The following is a 21,408-nucleotide window of genomic DNA, read 5'->3' as shown; positions in this document are numbered from 1 at the left end:
AATTCTATTACGTCATTATCTCTATGCGCAATAAAATGAATGATGACGTCATATTAGATAAACAAACGGCTGACCTGGCAATGATTCGATTGATGACGGCATAAACGACCATTAAAATCGCGACGATGGCGATTCCTGCATTCAAGATGTTAAACACCATTATTACGTCATAATCACTCACCGATCGAAGCTTCGAACAAAATCCCACTTTTCGTCATCGCCGCGAAAAAGACAATGCATAGAACAAGCAACGTCATAATGGGACATACGTCATACCGCTGTTGGGGGTTCCCCGCATACATTTCCAACAAAATTTCAGCAAATTTGTCAAAAAGTTTTAACTTAATATATTAAGTGACGTAATATACCCGATTGTGACGTGTGAATGTGAATTAAAATTATTTCAAATAAATATAAATATTCATTGTTTCGTCATCGCGATTGTAACGGTAGTATTGTGACGTCATCAGCGTCGTCATCTTGACTGAAATGTCCGTTGATATGTGACGTCATATCCGCCTCCGACGCAGATAAAGGGAAAGGTTTGTTACAAACCGGACAGAAGCGTGATAATTGTTCCTCTGTGATGTAACAAGCCATTTGTGACGTTTCATGATCGGAAGATGTTCTCGAATGTGTCTGTTAATGAACAAGTGTGATTGTGACGTCATAAATATATTTCAAACAAAACAAACCTCTGGCGTCGTTGTGGTGATGTCATCAGGGGAATTCTCTAAACTAAGAAACAAAGGTTTTAATCAGTGTTGCCGAGTAAAAAGTAACAGTGTTGCCGAGTAAATAGTAACAGTGTTGCCGAGTAAATAGTAACAGTGTTGCCGAGTAAAAAGTAACAGTGTTGCCGAGTAAAAAGTAACAGTGTTGCCGAGTAAAAAGTAACAGTGTTGCCAAGTAAATAGTAACAGTGTTGCCAAGTAAATAGTAACAGTGTTGCCGAGTAAAAAGTAACAGTGTTGCCGAGTAAAAAGTAACAGTGTTGCCGAGTAAAAAGTAACAGTGTTGCCGAGTAAAAAGTAACAGTGTTGCCAAGTAAAAAGTAACAGTGTTGCCGAGTAAAGAGTAACAGTGTTGCCGAGTAAAAAGTAACAGTGTTGCCGAGTAAATAGTAACAGTGTTGCCGAGTAAAAAGTAACAGTGTTGCCGGGTAAAAAGTAACAGTGTTGCCGAGTAAAAAGTAACAGTGTTGCCGAGTAAATAGTAACAGTGTTGCCGAGTAAATAGTAACAGTGTTGCCAAGTACTAACCTTGAATTGGGGGGCCAAACTATGGTCGTTTGCGAATTACCCCCTGTCCATATATGGGGTGGTGGGTATCGTAGTTGGGGGGTGGGGGAATCACCTCCTGTATGGTTGGGGTCTGTATGTGTAAGTGATGATGTCATATATGATTATGTCATACATATGGTGTCATACATATGGTGTCATACATATGGTGTCATACATGATGATGTCATACCTGTGTTTAACGATGTAATACACGCTGATGTCATATTTGATGATGTCACGCCTGATGATGTCATACTTTCTTCGATTGGGGGAATCACCACCATGGACTTCCCCACCTCCCTGTGATTATGACATCATAGCCACCATTATGACATCACGAACACTCATTGACCCATACATACCTGCCACTAGGTGGGGTGTGTCCGTTCGTAAACATCTCGTTCATCGACAACAACGCCATCGAGTGTTGGGAGGCTTGCCGCTTCAAGGACTTTATCTCGTTGGTTAAACTTTCAAGTTCGGACACTAACTCGACCGCTTCGTGTTCGCTGAGGGGGGTTAGGGGGCAAATTAAACAAACAATACAATACTGTGATAATTAATGGTGGACAATATCGTGGCAAAGTGGTTAGAGCCCAGAGGTTATGGGTTCAAGGCTTGACGCTGCTACCATTGCGGGCGTATGTGTCCTTGGGCAAGACATTTAACGGCAATTGCTTCAACCTTGTGGTCACTAATGAGTTGTCCGAATTATCAGCCATAGATAAAAACAATCACCCAAAAAGTTACGTGGTAGTTACCTGACACCGCCCCCAGCATCCACCAACCCACGTAATTCTAACACCTCCTCCTCCAGCCGGCAACGATGTTGTTGGCCCTCCAATACTTTGCCTACAATGGGGATATCAAGATATATCAACTATTAATGTACATCTCATATTTTGGTAATCTATTTATATTTTTCAGGGTCTTTATAATAATGCATATAAACAAGCTGTATATGGTATTGTTGCTTGATTCTTATGTAAGTTGTATATTTTGAGCCAATTTATCTTAATATGCATGGGTTACCCTTATAAAGATGGCATACATATGACGTCGCACAGTAGAATATAAATCGACCACAAGAGGAACAACAATCACCTTCAAGTTCATGAATAATACTTTGATATTTCAACTCGGCTTCGTGTGCCGCTGATTCGCTTGATTTTCGTAAAATGTTGTTTTCCTTCAACATTTCCGAGAGTCTCTGAGTCTGGGGGGGAATTTACTTAAGTGAGATTTAAATCGAGATTCTACTTAAACAAGAGACTGATGTTTTGAGAAATATTTGTATTAATTTATTCATTTGTTACATATTTATCGCTTGATACATAAAGATAATAATCACCAGTTGTTGTTCATTATGTTGCAATGTATCGATGGTTCGTTGCATCGTATGGTGTTTTGCCTCGGTAGCTCGCATCACTTCCGCATGATATTCCTAAGCATTTATAACAAAGTAACAAATATATGGATGTCTACAAACGATAAACAATAATATATCACAACTTAAAGTAAACAATATACCAAAGTAACTACTGTTGTTGTACTAACTAAAGTGGTGACTTTGTAGAACATGTCAAACCGAAGGATCCACTCTCGAAATTGCTGCATTACCTAATTTCTCATGTAGTAAACATACACACACCACCCCCTACACCCCCCCAAACCCGAATTCCCCCAACCTTCTCTTTCTCCAATTCCTCCCTTGCCAATATTTCTTTGTTCTTAACCTCGTTGGTTTCCAAAACCGATTGTTGTAACTTTTTCAGGAGGCTGTCATGTAATGATTGTGCACGTAGTAACTCATCTTTAGTGGAAGAAACTTTCAATACGTTCTGTGGATAAAATAATCAACAAGTTAATTCATCATCATAGAGTAAGTTGATTTCTAACTAATAAATGTATTTAAATCTTTGAATACGATAGCAAAGATTAATTAAAACAACATTAACAGCAAAACTATTTAAAACACGCTACGGCTACGGCTACGGATGCACGTTACAGAATTTCGAATCCATGAGATTCGAATCCTTTTGTATTCGAATCTAATTACGAGACTCGGTATTCTGTTTAAAGACGTCATCACACGTCATCTTATATACTATATTATTTTGAAAAAAAATATTTTTGTGTTTGTGGAACTTTCGAGAGTAAAACGTTTCGCAACGTCTTTTCATAGCCTGCTATACGTTTCATGACGCAAAAACTACCCAATGCCAATAGTTCAATTTTTTATCATTTTACAACTCATGATCCAACAAGGCTACTATGAAAGAGTCAATAAACTGACTTATGTAAGAAAATTTATTTTTTTCTATAAATATAAAAAGATTCGAAATAAAGTATTCTAGGATATCCTAGAATACCTAATTATTCTGTAATGTGCATCCCTAGCTAGGGGTAAAAAATACTTGGGTAAAAGTGACAAATACAAGCGCGGCTGCTAAACCCAACATACAATAAACTCACAGTGAGTTATTAATATTTAACTAAAACAACCTAGGAAGTAATTGAGGGAAAAGTTTGCGTGAAGCCGATGTGAAACGAACAACCATCAAACCTGGGATTTTAACAATCGCTGTTCCATCGTCCTCAACTCCTCCCGCAAACTTTCACATTCCAAACATTTATCTTTGTACGCCTCCCACGCCTTTGTGACATCATAAGTGACAGAGGACGGCGGTAAACTTTGATCCTGGAAATATTCCAACACTAGGTGTCAGTAGAGATAAACATAGTATCAACGTACGGGTGAAATATTTGCGGCGATAATTCTCAACAACGTAACTTGCTCATAAACCAGGGGTTAGGATTTGAATGATATTCATTCTTGCATAATCTTGACTACAATGTTAACACAAGGTATATGAGCAGTCTAGTATGTGTGTTGGGGAACTCCTACATTCACACCCATATAGCATAGAAGAGCAATTGTTCCAACATCACAATATCTGCTGGAATAAGAATCACCGCAAACGAAGCAAAACCAACCGTGGAACCATTATGCCGGTTGAGTCGTTTCTGTAAAGTTTTGTTCGTTAGTTCCACATCAGCGATTCTACGTTTGACGTGTTCGTACGCCGTAGCCAACGCCTGGTGTGATGTCATAAGATGTTCCGAATCGTCGATGTTTAGACTTAACCTGTTTTAATGAGGTTAGTGATGTCACAATTATTATTATGATGTCACAATGGATATCATGGTGTCACAAACCTCAGTGAAGATGTTTCCGGATCGTCGAGTTGAGCGGCTGTGGATGGTAGTGGGTTGGTGTAAGTTGTTTATTGGGGTGGTGGGGTACTTATGGTTGTTATAAGTTTATAACGCGAGTGTTCTGTTTCATACACCTCGTACCCGTATGTAACTTTGTGGGTAATTGTTTTTATATATGGCTGATAATTTAAACAACCCGCATAATCTGGTCTAGTGATATTACATAAACCTTACCCGCTTGATGTTGTCGACTTATAATGCTATATTCCTCTTCTGTTTGGAAACTATGGGGATTGTTGTCGTCATTTGACGTCATAATGTACTTTATTATATTCTGTTTAACATATACAAAAATGATATTGGGGTTATTATTACGTAATAATCAAGTTTAAACAATATAGAATAATCACTTCCGTTATGAAAACAACAATAATATTTGTTCCTATGATCGGGGAATTCCACACTATACATAGAAACAACATTAATAAAGTTCGTAGATTGCGCAAAATTATATTTTGTTCAAATTTAACCAAAAGTAATTGTTATTTATATTTTACTTAACGAATATTTGTAAAAAAATAAAATAACAAGAAAAAGTAAATAAATCTATAAATAAGTAAAAATATTCTATTCGATGTATTAAAATAATAGATATTTATAGAAAACGCAAAAATAATTTAAAATAAATAAAAAACTTACAACAAATATTTTCTTCGCTCCCCAAATATATTCCAAACCTTGCTTCACGCACGAGTGGTTGTAGTGACACCGTGGCAAAAACTTCGATGGGAATTTATTTCAATTTCATTAAAAGGAACATGAAGTTCATCGCGGTTTCCACCCTTATTGTCGGCGCGGTCGCGTTCCTTTTGTTCTTTGAAACATCAGAAGCTAAGAAGGGGCCAACCGTCACCGCAAAAGTTTATTTTGACATTAGTATTGGCGGCAAGAAGGAAGGCCGGATCACCATCGGGTTGTTTGGAAAAACTGTCCCGAAAACCGTGAAGAACTTTTTGCAGTTGGCGACTCATGAGAAAGGATTTGGTTATAAAGGAAGCAAATTCCACCGAGTCATCAAACAATTTATGATCCAGGGCGGCGACTTTACCAACGGTGACGGCACTGGCGGTAAAAGTATTTACGGCGCAAAATTCGCCGACGAAAATTTCAAGCTTAAGCATGAAGGGCCAGGATACCTCAGTATGGCAAACGCCGGTAAAGACACAAACGGATCTCAATTCTTCATAACGACAGTCAAGACATCGTGGTTGGACGGGAAGCATGTTGTGTTTGGGAAAATAGTCGACGGGATGGACGTCGTCAAAGCGATCGAAGCCACACAGACGGGCGCCCAAGATCGGCCAGTTAAAGACGTCGTTATTGCCGATTGTGGAGAACTTAAATAAACCTTAAACTAATTCCCTTTATGTTTATCGTGGTAACAAACATTGCAGTAAAATTGAAGCGTATTTGGAAGTTCGGTTTCAAAATAAAAATTCGTTTGTAAATTGTGGTTTCGTTACAATTGTGTTTTTCCATGACGCAGTAATAAGTGAAGTTAGTATACTATGGATGAACTATCAGCATGAGGGTTTGGGGTCAACTCTGTTTGGATCACGAATTCTCACCCACATAGAATAGCAAGGTTCGAAAACAGCACAACCATTGGGGTAATGGGATCAAGGCACGTCGCTGCTACTATCCTTGAGCAAGAGACTTAACGACAATTGCTCCAACCCAGTGGTCACTAATGGGTTGTCCAAATTATCAGCCATACAGAAAAACAATCGATATTATAACGACTGTCAACCCGCCGCACAAGAATAAACACCGGAACCAAATTACAACGATAAGAAATCATTTACTCAACAACTGTACAAATAAAACGGCAACAAAATGTTGTTTCTATAAAACTGCTCAACCGTGAACTTGATCGTCCTCGACAAATTCTTTTGCTTCGTCTCGTGTTATCGTGCGTACCATAGATACCTTATAAAACATTAAAAGTTGAATCAGTATGAAAGCGAAACATAATTAGTTAAGTTGTCTTGGGTGCCATACAATGTAAACATGCATAATCACCAAACCTGAGGTGGCAGTAAACATTACCATTAAATTTGAGCGGGGCAACTGACCACCTTGCCTCCCCTGCATTCTATAAAGGTGGGCGCCCATGTATAGCCCCCCCAGTTATTGTTAAATATCCACCAAACACAACCCCCGCATTATAACCCACCTTGTTCCGATACACAACCCCTGCATTATAACCCACCTTGTTCCGATACAACCCCCACATTATAACCCACCTTGTACCGATACACGACCCCCGCATTATAACCCACCTTGTACCGATATACAACCCCCGCATTATAACCCACCTTGTTCCGATACAACCCCCGCATTATAACCCACCTTGTTCCGATACAACCCCCGCATTATAACCCACCTTGTTCCGATACACGACCCCCCACATTATAACCCACCTTGTACCGATATACAACCCCCGCATTATAACCCACCTTGTACCGATACACGACCCCCGCATTATAACCCACCTTGTACCGATACAACCCCCGCATTATAACCCACCTTGTTCCGATACACGACCCCCACATTATAACCCACCTTGTACCGATACAACCCCCGCATTATAACCCACCTTGTTCCGATACACGACCCCCGCATTATAACCCACCTTGTACCGATACAACCCCCGCATTATAACCCACCTTGTTCCGATACACGACCCCCACATTATAACCCACCTTGTTCCGATACACAACCCCCGCATTATAACCCACCTTGTTCCGATATACGACCCCCGCATTATAACCCACCTTGTTCCGATACACGACCCCCACATTATAACCCACCTTGTTCCGATATACAACCCCCGCATTATAACCCACCTTGTTCCGATATACGACCCCCACATTATAACCCACCTTGTTCCGATACAACCCCCGCATTATAACCCACCTTGTACCGATACACGACCCCCACATTATAACCCACCTTGTTCCGATACAACCCCCACATTATAACCCACCTTGTTCCGATACACGACCCCCGCATTATAACCCACCTTGTTCCGATATACGACCCCCGCATTATAACCCACCTTGTTCCGATACACAACCCCCGCATTATAACCCACCTTGTACCGATATACAACCCCCGCATTATAACCCACCTTGTACCGATATACGACCCCCGCATTATAACCCACCTTGTACCGATATACAACCCCCGCATTATAACCCACCTTGTTCCGATACACGACCCCCGCATTATAACCCACCTTGTTCCGATACACAACCCCCGCATTATAACCCACCTTGTACCGATATACGACCCCCACATTATAACCCACCTTGTTCCGATACAACCCCCGCATTATAACCCACCTTGTTCCGATACACAACCCCCGCATTATAACCCACCTTGTTCCGATACACAACCCCCGCATTATAACCCACCTTGTTCCGATACACGACCCCCGCATTATAACCCACCTTGTACCGATACAACCCCCACATTATAACCCACCTTGTTCCGATACACGACCCCCACATTATAACCCACCTTGTTCCGATACACAACCCCCGCATTATAACCCACCTTGTTCCGATACACGACCCCCGCATTATAACCCACCTTGTTCCGATACACGACCCCCGCATTATAACCCACCTTGTACCGATATACGACCCCCGCATTATAACCCACCTTGTTCCGATACACGACCCCCGCATTATAACCCACCTTGTTCCGATACACGACCCCCGCATTATAACCCACCTTGTTCCGATACACGACCCCCGCATTATAACCCACCTTGTTCCGATACACAACCCCCACATTATAACCCACCTTGTTCCGATACACGACCCCCACATTATAACCCACCTTGTTCCGATACACAACCCCCGCATTATAACCCACCTTGTACCGATATACAACCCCCGCATTATAACCCACCTTGTTCCGATACACGACCCCCACATTATAACCCACCTTGTTCCGATACACGACCCCCACATTATAACCCACCTTGTTCCGATACACGACCCCCACATTATAACCCACCTTGTTCCGATACACAACCCCACATTATAACCCACCTTGTTCCGATACACGACCCCCACATTATAACCCACCTTGTTCCGATACACGACCCCCACATTATAACCCACCTTGTTCCGATACACGACCCCCACATTATAACCCACCTTGTTCCGATACACAACCCCCACATTATAACCCACCTTGTTCCGATACACGACCCCCACATTATAACCCACCTTGTTCCGATACACGACCCCCGCATTATAACCCACCTTGTTCCGATACACAACCCCCACATTATAACCCACCTTGTTCCGATACACGACCCCCACATTATAACCCACCTTGTTCCGATACACGACCCCCGCATTATAACCCACCTTGTTCCGATACACGACCCCCACATTATAACCCACCTTGTTCCGATACACGACCCCCACATTATAACCCACCTTGTTCCGATACACGACCCCCGCATTATAACCCACCTTGTTCCGATACACGACCCCCGCATTATAACCCACCTTGTTCCGATATACGACCCCCACATTATAACCCACCTTGTTCCGATACACGACCCCCACATTATAACCCACCTTGTTCCGATACACGACCCCCGCATTATAACCCACCTTGTTCCGATACACAACCCCCGCATTATAACCCACCTTGTTCCGATATACGACCCCCACATTATAACCCACCTTGTTCCGATACGACCCCCGCATTATAACCCACCTTGTTCCGATACAACCCCCGCATTATAACCCACCTTGTTCCGATACACAACCCCCGCATTATAACCCACCTTGTACCGATATACAACCCCCGCATTATAACCCACCTTGTTCCGATACACGACCCCCGCATTATAACCCACCTTGTACCGATACAACCCCCGCATTATAACCCACCTTGTTCCGATACAACCCCCGCATTATAACCCACCTTGTTCCGATACACGACCCCCGCATTATAACCCACCTTGTTCCGATACACGACCCCCACATTATAACCCACCTTGTTCCGATACACAACCCCCACATTATAACCCACCTTGTTCCGATACACGACCCCCACATTATAACCCACCTTGTACCGATACACGACCCCCGCATTATAACCCACCTTGTTCCGATACACGACCCCCGCATTATAACCCACCTTGTTCCGATACACGACCCCCACATTATAACCCACCTTGTACCGATATACGACCCCACATTATAACCCACCTTGTTCCGATACACGACCCCCACATTATAACCCACCTTGTACCGATACAACCCCCGCATTATAACCCACCTTGTTCCGATATAACCCCCGCATTATAACCCACCTTGTTCCGATACACGACCCCCGCATTATAACCCACCTTGTTCCGATACACAACCCCCGCATTATAACCCACCTTGTACCGATACACGACCCCCGCATTATAACCCACCTTGTTCCGATACACGACCCCCGCATTATAACCCACCTTGTTCCGATACACGACCCCCACATTATAACCCACCTTGTTCCGATACACGACCCCCGCATTATAACCCACCTTGTCCCGATACACGACCCCCGCATTATAACCCACCTTGTTCCGATACACGACCCCCACATTATAACCCACCTTGTTCCGATACACAACCCCCGCATTATAACCCACCTTGTTCCGATACAACCCCCGCATTATAACCCACCTTGTACCGATACACAACCCCCACATTATAACCCACCTTGTTCCGATACAACCCCCGCATTATAACCCACCTTGTTCCGATACACAACCCCCGCATTATAACCCACCTTGTTCCGATACAACCCCCGCATTATAACCCACCTTGTTCCGATACACAACCCCCGCATTATAACCCACCTTGTACCGATACACGACCCCCGCATTATAACCCACCTTGTTCCGATACACAACCCCCGCATTATAACCCACCTTGTTCCGATACACAACCCCCACATTATAACCCACCTTGTTCCGATATACGACCCCCGCATTATAACCCACCTTGTTCCGATACACGACCCCCACATTATAACCCACCTTGTTCCGATACACAACCCCCACATTATAACCCACCTTGTTCCGATACACGACCCCCGCATTATAACCCACCTTGTTCCGATACACAACCCCCGCATTATAACCCACCTTGTACCGATACACAACCCCCGCATTATAACCCACCTTGTTCCGATACACGACCCCCACATTATAACCCACCTTGTTCCGATACACGACCCCCGCATTATAACCCACCTTGTTCCGATACAACCCCCGCATTATAACCCACCTTGTTCCGATATACGACCCCCGCATTATAACCCACCTTGTTCCGATACACGACCCCCACATTATAACCCACCTTGTTCCGATACACAACCCCCACATTATAACCCACCTTGTTCCGATACAACCCCCGCATTATAACCCACCTTGTACCGATACACGACCCCCACATTATAACCCACCTTGTTCCGATATACGACCCCCGCATTATAACCCACCTTGTTCCGATACACGACCCCCACATTATAACCCACCTTGTTCCGATACACAACCCCCGCATTATAACCCACCTTGTTCCGATACACGACCCCCACATTATAACCCACCTTGTTCCGATACACGACCCCCGCATTATAACCCACCTTGTTCCGATACAACCCCCGCATTATAACCCACCTTGTTCCGATACACGACCCCCGCATTATAACCCACCTTGTTCCGATACACGACCCCCGCATTATAACCCACCTTGTTCCGATACAACCCCCGCATTATAACCCACCTTGTACCGATACACGACCCCCACATTATAACCCACCTTGTTCCGATACAACCCCCGCATTATAACCCACCTTGTTCCGATACACGACCCCCACATTATAACCCACCTTGTTCCGATACACAACCCCCACATTATAACCCACCTTGTTCCGATATACGACCCCCACATTATAACCCACCTTGTTCCGATACACGACCCCCGCATTATAACCCACCTTGTTCCGATACAACCCCCACATTATAACCCACCTTGTTCCGATACAACCCCCGCATTATAACCCACCTTGTTCCGATACACGACCCCCGCATTATAACCCACCTTGTTCCGATACACGACCCCCGCATTATAACCCACCTTGTTCCGATACACAACCCCCGCATTATAACCCACCTTGTTCCGATACACGACCCCCGCATTATAACCCACCTTGTACCGATATACGACCCCCGCATTATAACCCACCTTGTTCCGATACACGACCCCCGCATTATAACCCACCTTGTACCGATACACGACCCCCGCATTATAACCCACCTTGTACCGATACAACCCCCGCATTATAACCCACCTTGTTCCGATACACGACCCCCACATTATAACCCACCTTGTTCCGATACACGACCCCCGCATTATAACCCACCTTGTACCGATACAACCCCCGCATTATAACCCACCTTGTTCCGATACACGACCCCCGCATTATAACCCACCTTGTACCGATACAACCCCCACATTATAACCCACCTTGTTCCGATATACGACCCCCGCATTATAACCCACCTTGTTCCGATATACGACCCCCACATTATAACCCACCTTGTTCCGATATACGACCCCCACATTATAACCCACCTTGTTCCGATATACGACCCCCGCATTATAACCCACCTTGTTCCGATATACGACCCCCACATTATAACCCACCTTGTTCCGATATACGACCCCCGCATTATAACCCACCTTGTTCCGATACACGACCCCCACATTATAACCCACCTTGTTCCGATACACGACCCCCACATTATAACCCACCTTGTTCCGATACACAACCCCCGCATTATAACCCACCTTGTACCGATACAACCCCCACATTATAACCCACCTTGTTCCGATACACGACCCCCGCATTATAACCCACCTTGTTCCGATACACGACCCCCGCATTATAACCCACCTTGTTCCGATACACGACCCCCACATTATAACCCACCTTGTTCCGATACACAACCCCCACATTATAACCCACCTTGTTCCGATACACAACCCCATAAAACTTGTCGGCCGAATCGAGAAGTTCCGGACGAAAGGTCGTCGTTATAAATTGAGCCGATGAACTTAATTCGCGCAACATGTTTGCCACTGATGACCTGGTGGATAATATTGGGATAAACGAGCGTTTATATTTGCAACCCACTGTGAGTTGCTTCTTTCAAGGTTTAACAGCCACGTTTTTAACCAAATGCTTTTTCATTTGTTTTAAGCATGGCGTGTTATAACGACTGTCGTTAACCCGCCACACAAAACACACTTATACCTTATTCACATCCAGGCAACATCGGTTAAAGATTTATTAACAGACCAAGATAAATCGTGTCGTTTAATCGGAGCAATATGTTTCGTTTTGTTGTTCATTCCATTTTCTTCGTTGTTTTAATTAATCTTCGCTATCGAAGATATAAACATGTTACAAACCACATCAACGCACCTGTGGTCGGGATCAAGCGCTTGATCGATTTCATCAAATAAATAAAACGGTGCCGGGTCACATTTCTGTATTGCAAATATTAATGCCAACGCAACCAACGATTTCTGACCACCTGACAATTGTTGCATCTCCCGTGTTTCAGCAGCTTTGCCGGAAAATGAAACCTAAATAACAATACGAGTCATTATGATACGGATGTTCTGGCTAATTTCAACATCATTCTTATTAGGCCACTATATTATGACATCACACCCCTTATTATGACCTCACACCCACCATTGACATCACACCTCCCCCATTATGACATCACACCCCACCTTTATTCCAACCCCAACAAACTGATCAACAATGGACGCTGATTGTTCCGATGATTGCGTTGAAGTGTCTTGCGTTGCATCACCTCGTCTCATTATTAAAGTAGCTTTTCCCCCCGGCACCAACTTTACGAACACCTCGCTAAAGTTCTTGGACACCTTGGTTACAATACATGCAGCTTTGTTGTATATTTAGATTTGTGGGATATTATTATTATGCTGAGGTCGTAGAATATACGCCCAACCTGTCTAAATGTGAACTGGATGGCCTCATATTTCTCGTGCTCCAAATGTTCCATCAAGTGGACGATCGCTTCCTTGCCTGGGAGAATTCATTATTATAAATTAATAAATAAATATAATAAACAAACAAACAAATACAACCTCTATCAATTTCATCTTTCCTCGATAATAATCTTTCTTTTTCCTCGGAGAACGAAACAAACTGATCCAAAGCTTTCTTGTTTACGTGCGAATATTTCTTTAACTCGTGGTTGCATTCTTCCAATTTCTTCATCAACTGGGTCCGTGGTAAACATGGCCCAGTGTTAAACATATCAACAAACATGATGTACAAGTAAACAGGTACAATCACACGCAAACTTATAAACACAGGGGAGGCAGGGATAGTTAGACACACAATCCTGTGAAACAAATCTAACTTATTGGTTGCAATGTTTACTGATTAATGCAGTGTAGAAAATTCTAGGGTTGTTTTGCCCACCCTGCCACCCCAGGTTTGGCGCCTATGTTATAGATACCCTTGTATAATATCACACTCCTATTATGACATCACACCGACCATTATGACATCACACCCCCCATTATGACATCACATCCCCCATGATGACATCACACCCCCCATTATGACATCACACCCCCCATTATGACATCACCCACCTGTCTATGATTACACCCTTGGTATTTATCGAAAGCATCTTGAGGAACCGATCCGAGGTCCCTTATCTTACGAACGCAATCCTCTCGTCTCTTGATCAACAAACTTTGTTTATTCGTAGCTTTTTCCAACTCCCGAGCATCGTCCGATATTCTCTCCCTCCACTCTCGTTCCTTCACCCGATGCTCCTCAACTTTCGTTGTCAACAAATTCTCCTCTTTCTCCAAACTTATCATTTCCTCCTCAAGTTCTGGTGGTTTCAAGCTTTGAACTTTAAGTTTTAAATTAAATAACAAAGAAAACCTTTGAGCCTTCCGTCAATAATCTCTAATTGTTCCTCGGTGATCCGTTGATCGTTTCGAAACTGAATCAACTTTTGTTGTCGAACGTCGACCGATAATTCTTGCATCTCCTGTTGATAATGTCATAGTTAAAGATGTCATACTGTCATTGATGACATCACAATACAATTAATGACATCACAATACCTGTATAAGTTGGTCTCGTCTCCGAATCAAGTTATCCTCCAACAAATTGACGAGACTCGTCTTTTTACTTTCGAGTCGAACTCGTTGTTGGACCATTTCTTTGTGTTCGCTCGTTAACTGGGGGGTTATGATATTATGGTTGCAAGATATAATGAAATGCTTAAAATTGTTTTTTAAGGTAAAAATCTTATTAAATGTCATCAATGCAAGACACAATTAGGAAATATGAAATGTTGGAGAAACAAAAATTACAACAGACGAGAATTAATCAAGAAATGAAATTTCATCTTGATCAGCAAACAAACGTTTGATTAAAACAAGGTGTTTCAGTGTTACCAGTTTAATTTCATCATTAAGTCGATCAACTTCCCCCTGGTCATCACTGGATAATTGCGACAACAAGTCCGTCCCCATTTCCTCTTCTAACGACAACTTGGTCGACTTTAGAGCTTCACAGTGACTTTGTAAGCTCGCTAACGATCTTTCCTGCGGGGAGGGAGTGCGATTGGAGGGTTAATGGGTTCAAGGCTCGACGCTGCTACCATTGTGGACAGATGTGCCCTTGGGCAAGACACTTAAGGCAATTGTTTTAACCCAGTGGTCACTAATGTGTTGTCTAAACGGTCAGCCATACATAAAACAATCACCCACAAAGTTACATCCATGGTAACTTTCCACGAGGTGTATGAAACAGAACACCTGTGTTATAACGACCGTCGTTGCCCCGCCTACCTTGGGTTCCAGCGCCCGATGCATCGCTTGCAACTTCTCCTTCAAAATACGAAGATCTCCCTTCAATTTATCAAAAACATCCTTGTTCTGTTTGTTCCTTGTTTCTTGCTTTTGTAATTCGTCCATCACACCAGTGCTTTCCACCTGTCAATCACAACCATGGATGTTTCACGAAATATAAACCCTGCATAATTATGTGCGTTATATTTCAACATTAATTGCTGGTTGTTAATGTAACAACGCAAAGACACGACAAACTATTTTCTACCGACAGTTTTCCTTTAACAAACACAAGATAAAATGTGTTTTAATTCAGTAATAAATCCCTTCCAATATTGGCTGTGTGGGAACATTATGTATTTCATGCACAAAGTTCCAAGAACACCCCACAACCCCACTTCCCCACAAACCTCCAGCTGCTGCTGGTGTTCTTTATTCGACAACAATTCTTTCTCCTTAACTTTCAGTTGTTCCAACAAACTTTGTTTAGACGCGTGAAGTTCAAGTCGAGATTTCCGATTATCGACGTAACCTCCTGTCAACGCTCCTCGTCGTGATACTTGGTCACCTGGGGGAGGTAGAGGGGTGTAATGGGGGCACAGGGTAATTGAAACAATGTTTATGTAAGCATCCGTGAAAAACTGTTGCAACATATGTTAAAGTAACAGCAAGCTAATCCATCTTGGTTGTTACAAAGTAACATGCGGCCTCGTACACCAACAATACAACAACCACAGGTGTACAAGTGACCAACTCCTGGAGCTCCCAGGGTTAAGTTACGTTAAGCACACAAACACCGTACCCTCCAGCGTAACACAGTCGAGTTGATGAGCCCTCGCAAGTTGCGTGGAAACTTCCATGGAACGACAAATCAATGTTTTGCCGAACACATATCTGTAAATATAGAAATCTTATATTAGAGGTGTCTATGCTACCCCAACTTTCAAAACATGAGTGACATCATATGTTTTAACAACTCAGTTAAAATCCAAAATGTTTGACAAATATAAATGTAACTGCATTATAGCAATGTCACCCCAGAAATTTAACAAAATGGCGCCTGCAACATCAACTTGTGTAATTATAAGTTAAACAAACAACTATAAACGTGAACAAACTTCATTGCTGCCTCGTTGTCCACATCGTCGTATTGCATCTTAGTTATCATCGGTATCGCGTCCGCTGTTTGGGGGTAACTCACATCACGTACCTGTATATTATTTCTATGCTCAATATGGTGTTTCTATGATAAAACAGAAACGTCTAGAAATATAAACATTGAGGTCGAGTTGTATTTTGAAAAATCCTTTAAAATATATGATTTCTATCCACAATATATGATTTCTATCCACAATATATGATTTCTATCCACAATATACGATTTCTATCCACAATATATGATTTCTATCCCACCTCCAGTTTATTAAGCGGTAGGAAGGTAACCTCCCCGGGCAACTTTGCTTTGTTCATCTCGTTCAAATATTTTGTTCCGATTCTATCGGTCGTAACAATATGATTGTATAACTTTCCCCCTGCTGTTACCTGGGGAATCATACGTTAATATATAAATTTTGGGAAGCACGAGGTTATTATTAACACTAACACCACCAAGGTATAATTTGTCGGGAAGTCACCCTAATTCATGAAGTGCCCATCAAGTTACACCAAGTTAGTTATTGCATGGGTGCCTTCAACCATGTTTACTGATGTTAACCATTGATCACAACCTATCCCAACATTAATTCACAAACCATTCTAAGGGAGATTATCTGCATGACTTTTGTTTCAAACATTACAATCTGAATGTTTCATAATCATAATGCGATACTGTATAAAGCCTTGTATTTAGATGTGATTAAACATTACAAACACCCCCCCCCCACCTCAACGCATGTGAAGAAGTTTGGCGAGCATTGAAAGTTCTCGATTAGCATCCCCTTGTAGCCCTCCACCAGCTCCATGTTCCCCGCTTGTCGGAAACTTTCACGAACTTTCTTCAAACTTTCGGTTCCGTGCACCGCTGCCTTTCCTATCAGGGAGTTGAGGGTGTGTTCCTTCGCTTTAATCTCGCTCGTTATCGAGTCTAATTCTTGCTGGATCTAAAGGGGTATGGTTGGTGAAATATAAAGCAGAGGTTACGGGTTCAAAACTCAACGTTGGTATCAATATTTGAACTCTTGTTGGATCTAAAACAACCCAAGTTACAAGGACGCATAGACAGGCTTGCCCAAAACTATTGCCAAGAGGTTATGGGTTCAAGACTCGATGCTGTCACTATCATGGGCGTATGTATGAAACACCCGTGTTGTAACAAAGTTACCGATGTTTCAGTTCTCCACAACCGTTGGCGTTGACTTTGTAGTTCATCTTTATGCCGTTTCAAATTAAGCGAGTCACGGCTCAACGAATCCATCGTAGATTTATGTTCCTGGATCCCGACTGTCTTTTCCTGTGAAAATACTGTTTGTTATTGTGCGTGCAAAAGTTTTTTTACTCGTTTGCAAATATCTTAAATTAACCCATGATGCCTGCCCCCCCAGGTTTAGCAGATGGTATATAAACACCACACAAGTTCCAACGTACCGATATAGCCCCCTCCAATTCACATTCGGTTTGTTTGCTTTCCCTTATATCTTCACGTAAGTTCATGATTTGCGTTTCTTTATCGCGTATTGTTCGTTCCAACGTCTTTAACTCCCTCGTTATCCAATCGTCGCGTTCCTCACGATTACTGAACTGGTTTCCCCGACCTTGCTTCGCGTACAATTCCTTGCGACGTTGTTCCGATATTTTTAACCTGACGAACAAGGATTCATCTTCTCATATTTAATCCACAATATTAACAACACAAGTTATTATTATTCTAATGTTCACCAGTTGTAACATATTATTACAAAATAGCTTTTGTGGCAAAAACTTTTTTTTATTGCTTCAATATTTTGTTTGCCTTTCATCGAGACATCACCGTGGAATAATGCATTTCTAAACAACTTGGGATGCAGCACCCTGAGTGTTGGGGAAAGTTGCCACACTATAGACCCCGTGCATATTATTCGATGAGTTAAACCCCCCACCCACCTTCGTTCCAGCTCCTTCTCCTTTCCTTCCACCGCCTCAAACCTCGGAATAATTTCTTCTTTTTCTTCCGTCTTCTTCAATATTTTCTCCCGAAGTCCGGATAACTCCGACCTTGCTTGACCCATTGACCTTTCGTCGGAGTCGAGTTCCTCAGCGAGGTCGTTGCTCGATAACTCAAGTTGTGCCTGGGGGGGTGTGTATATGTTATATGTGCCTGAGTGGGGTGTGTATATGTTACATGTGCCTGGGGGGGTGTGTATATGTTATATGTGCCTGAGTGGGGTGTGTATATGTTATATGTGCCTGAGGGGGGTGTGTATATGTTATATGTGCCTGGGGGGAGGTGTTTATGTTAATTAAAAGCCATACAAGTAGCTGGAGGTTGGTTAACTTTATTTGTCGGATTTAGGACAGAGTTGACCCATTACCCCCACACCCAAAATCTTACTTCACTGATCCAATACATGCCTGCTGTTGCAGCCACACAAGGATACACGTTAGACCAACCAACCTTTTTCTTGATAAGTTCCTGACGATCCGATGCCGATTGTTCTTTTTCCTCTGTTAGTTGTCTTATCCTCGCGTTTGTCGTCGATAATTTCTTTTGGAATTCCTTCGTTCTACGTTGCGCCTCTTCTTGTTGGGCACGTAAGTGTTTCGTTTGTTGAGAGTTATTCTCACGCTTGTTCGATAACTTGCATGGAAATAATATATATATATATATTAATAAGAAGAATAAACTGTGATTTCATGTTTTTCGTAACGAAGCAAAATCTAAAATCAATTGTTTTAAAAATACCAACGCTCTATTTAATTTAAAGACTTCCGATTTTATTTTAAAATATATCTTAAATATTTACATTGTATACACAGGAGTGACCACTAAAATACGAACCAGATCAATTTTTCCTCTCGTTTCATTCAACTCTTGATTATGTATCGTATATTCCAACCCTCGTCGTGTCTTGTCCCACTTCTGGTATTGAGCCAACTCTTCTTTCTCGTCTTTCAACGTCGCGAGTCGATCTTCAATCATCGTTAACAATTCCTGGATCTTTGCGTTTTTCATCTCGGATTCCTGGAATAATGTTTATAAGACTTGGGACCCCATTACTAGAGTGATTGGTTAGCTCGGAGAATACAGGTTCAAGGCTCTCTACCCCAATGCCCACATTGGTAGCAGTGCCAGGCCTTGAACATATACCCTCTGGACTATCTAAAGGTCACAATACGACAATGTTTTGTTTTAACAAGAAACACAGTATATATCACTTAAAGATTAAAGACAACAGGCTTCCTCTGGACAGGAAGCAACCTATGTGATCTGGTTTATTCGAACAATCAACAAACCTTCATCAAAACTTCACTTTCTTTTTTCCTCTCATCATAAACCCTCGTCCCGGCCACTTCCCGAAGTAAATGTAGTCGATACGAATCGGGTGCCGTTGCCATTTGGTTGATCTGTCATTGTTAGGTTTGTTACATCATAATAAGAACAATCCAGGCCTTGCATTTAAAAGCATGGAAGATATTTCGTTTTTTTGCGGCTTTTATGCCCAGTATACCAAACAAACAATTATCAGAAGATCTCTTTTACAATTTTAACACAACATAATATCATCTAAATACAACCCCGCCCCGCCCACCAGCCACACCCACCTTCCCCTGCTTAACAATATAATAGGGATTACTTCGGGAAAAACCGGCCGATTCCAACAAGTTAAGAACGTCGTTCTTCCTGCAATAAATGTTTGGTTTAATATTCTTGTTGTTTGGATTAATTGTACAACAATGATTATGACATCACTTACGTAACCATCTTTTTATCGAGGAAATACTGATCTTTCTTCGATCCGATGACGCGACGTAAAGTAACTTCATCTTTGTCGATCTAAATAATATATTTATTAAATAAAAGTGTGGCTGCTAAACCTTTGATAAACTGAGAGGAAAATAAATAGAGCTGCGGAACGAAACTGTTCGCTCACAGTTGTCTCTTTTAATAACGTCTTAAATTGTTTTATTCTAAAAGACACGATGTTTAAATATTTATAATAAACAAACAAACCGGCAATCTGTTGTCTGAATTATCGAAAATAATTTCCACGCACGCCGATATGACCCGCGTACCCGTGCCCTCCTGTACAATAAACTTTATTAAACAAAACACAAACTTTCTGTTATAAATAATTACGTGAAGTAACTGTTGTCGTTGTTCTGCGCGTAAGTTGTTGTATTCGTCGCTGAGAACAAACTGGATCGCTGGAAGTAAAAACAGGGGGTCAAACGTTGAATATCTGTTGAGTGCGAGACATTTAAGCGGGGGTTTTGACTGGCGCTGTCATTAGATTCAACCCAATTGATGGAATACTTGACACAATAAGAAGACTCACCACAGAAGAAATTACTTTTCCCGGAACCATTCCGACCGACAATTATGTTGTGTCTTGAACTAAAAGGTTCGATCTCCGTTGATTCGCGGTAACTACGAAACCCCTGGATGCTAACCTGACAAATAAGCATAATAAATAATATTTATAACTTAGAATACGATAGGGAAGATCAAATCAATTAAAACAACGAAGAGAAGGAATTTGCAGCAAAACCACAGTCGTTAAAACACAAAACGTTTGAAAAATGCGTCAGTAAAATGCATTTCAAACCAAATATCGCGTAACAATAAACTAATCCCAGCCTCACCCTCTTGATGTGCATCCTTCACTTTTATTTCAACAAATTCTCAACAAAAATTCATCGAAAATTTAACAAAATATTTGGCGGGAATCGAAACCATTTTGTATTCATAGAAATAAAATACCTTG

General features: G+C 42.1%; 3 protein-coding genes across 3 annotated transcripts; 1 reads left to right on the top strand and 2 right to left on the bottom strand.

Moving 5' to 3' along the window:
- Positions 1-323: 323 nt before the first annotated feature.
- LOC149743747 (uncharacterized) lies at positions 324-4,934 on the bottom strand. The gene is made up of 13 exons (XM_089881568.1): positions 4,737-4,934; positions 4,503-4,539; positions 4,281-4,431; positions 3,850-3,984; positions 2,972-3,124; positions 2,635-2,727; positions 2,388-2,499; positions 2,045-2,135; positions 1,646-1,792; positions 1,474-1,583; positions 1,263-1,374; positions 696-738; positions 324-639 (listed from the first exon to the last, which is right to left on the bottom strand). Exons 1-13 carry the CDS (start codon positions 4,816-4,818, stop codon positions 433-435), a joined length of 1,473 nt encoding a protein of 490 aa, XP_089737694.1. The 5' UTR covers positions 4,819-4,934; the 3' UTR covers positions 324-432.
- A 313-nt stretch (positions 4,935-5,247) lies between these two features.
- On the top strand, positions 5,248-6,010 carry LOC149743746 (peptidyl-prolyl cis-trans isomerase B-like). The gene has a single exon (XM_089881767.1). The coding sequence runs from the start codon at positions 5,288-5,290 to the stop codon at positions 5,906-5,908; it is 621 nt and encodes a 206-aa protein (XP_089737893.1). The 5' UTR covers positions 5,248-5,287; the 3' UTR covers positions 5,909-6,010.
- Positions 6,011-6,343: 333 nt separating this feature from the next.
- On the bottom strand, positions 6,344-21,404 carry LOC149743745 (structural maintenance of chromosomes protein 3-like). The gene is made up of 28 exons (XM_089881445.1): positions 21,287-21,404; positions 20,980-21,094; positions 20,781-20,848; positions 20,655-20,726; positions 20,398-20,477; positions 20,246-20,324; positions 19,937-20,047; positions 19,482-19,664; positions 19,098-19,280; positions 18,587-18,771; positions 18,092-18,305; positions 17,829-17,957; positions 17,392-17,607; positions 16,922-17,050; positions 16,627-16,718; positions 16,311-16,402; positions 15,919-16,076; positions 15,509-15,652; positions 15,113-15,262; positions 14,777-14,893; positions 14,592-14,700; positions 14,291-14,538; positions 13,775-13,910; positions 13,636-13,712; positions 13,394-13,549; positions 13,077-13,240; positions 12,618-12,738; positions 6,344-6,491 (listed from the first exon to the last, which is right to left on the bottom strand). Exons 1-28 carry the CDS (start codon positions 21,299-21,301, stop codon positions 6,420-6,422), a joined length of 3,615 nt encoding a protein of 1,204 aa, XP_089737571.1. The 5' UTR covers positions 21,302-21,404; the 3' UTR covers positions 6,344-6,419.
- Positions 21,405-21,408: the final 4 nt, after the last annotated feature.

Source organism: Ciona robusta, chromosome 1, assembly GCF_009617815.1.
Source record: "Ciona robusta chromosome 1, ASM961781v2".
NCBI classification, from domain to species: Eukaryota; Metazoa; Chordata; class Ascidiacea; order Phlebobranchia; family Cionidae; genus Ciona; species Ciona robusta.
Note: the sequence above shows the minus strand (reverse complement) of the source record. Positions and strands in the feature narration are given on the sequence as shown.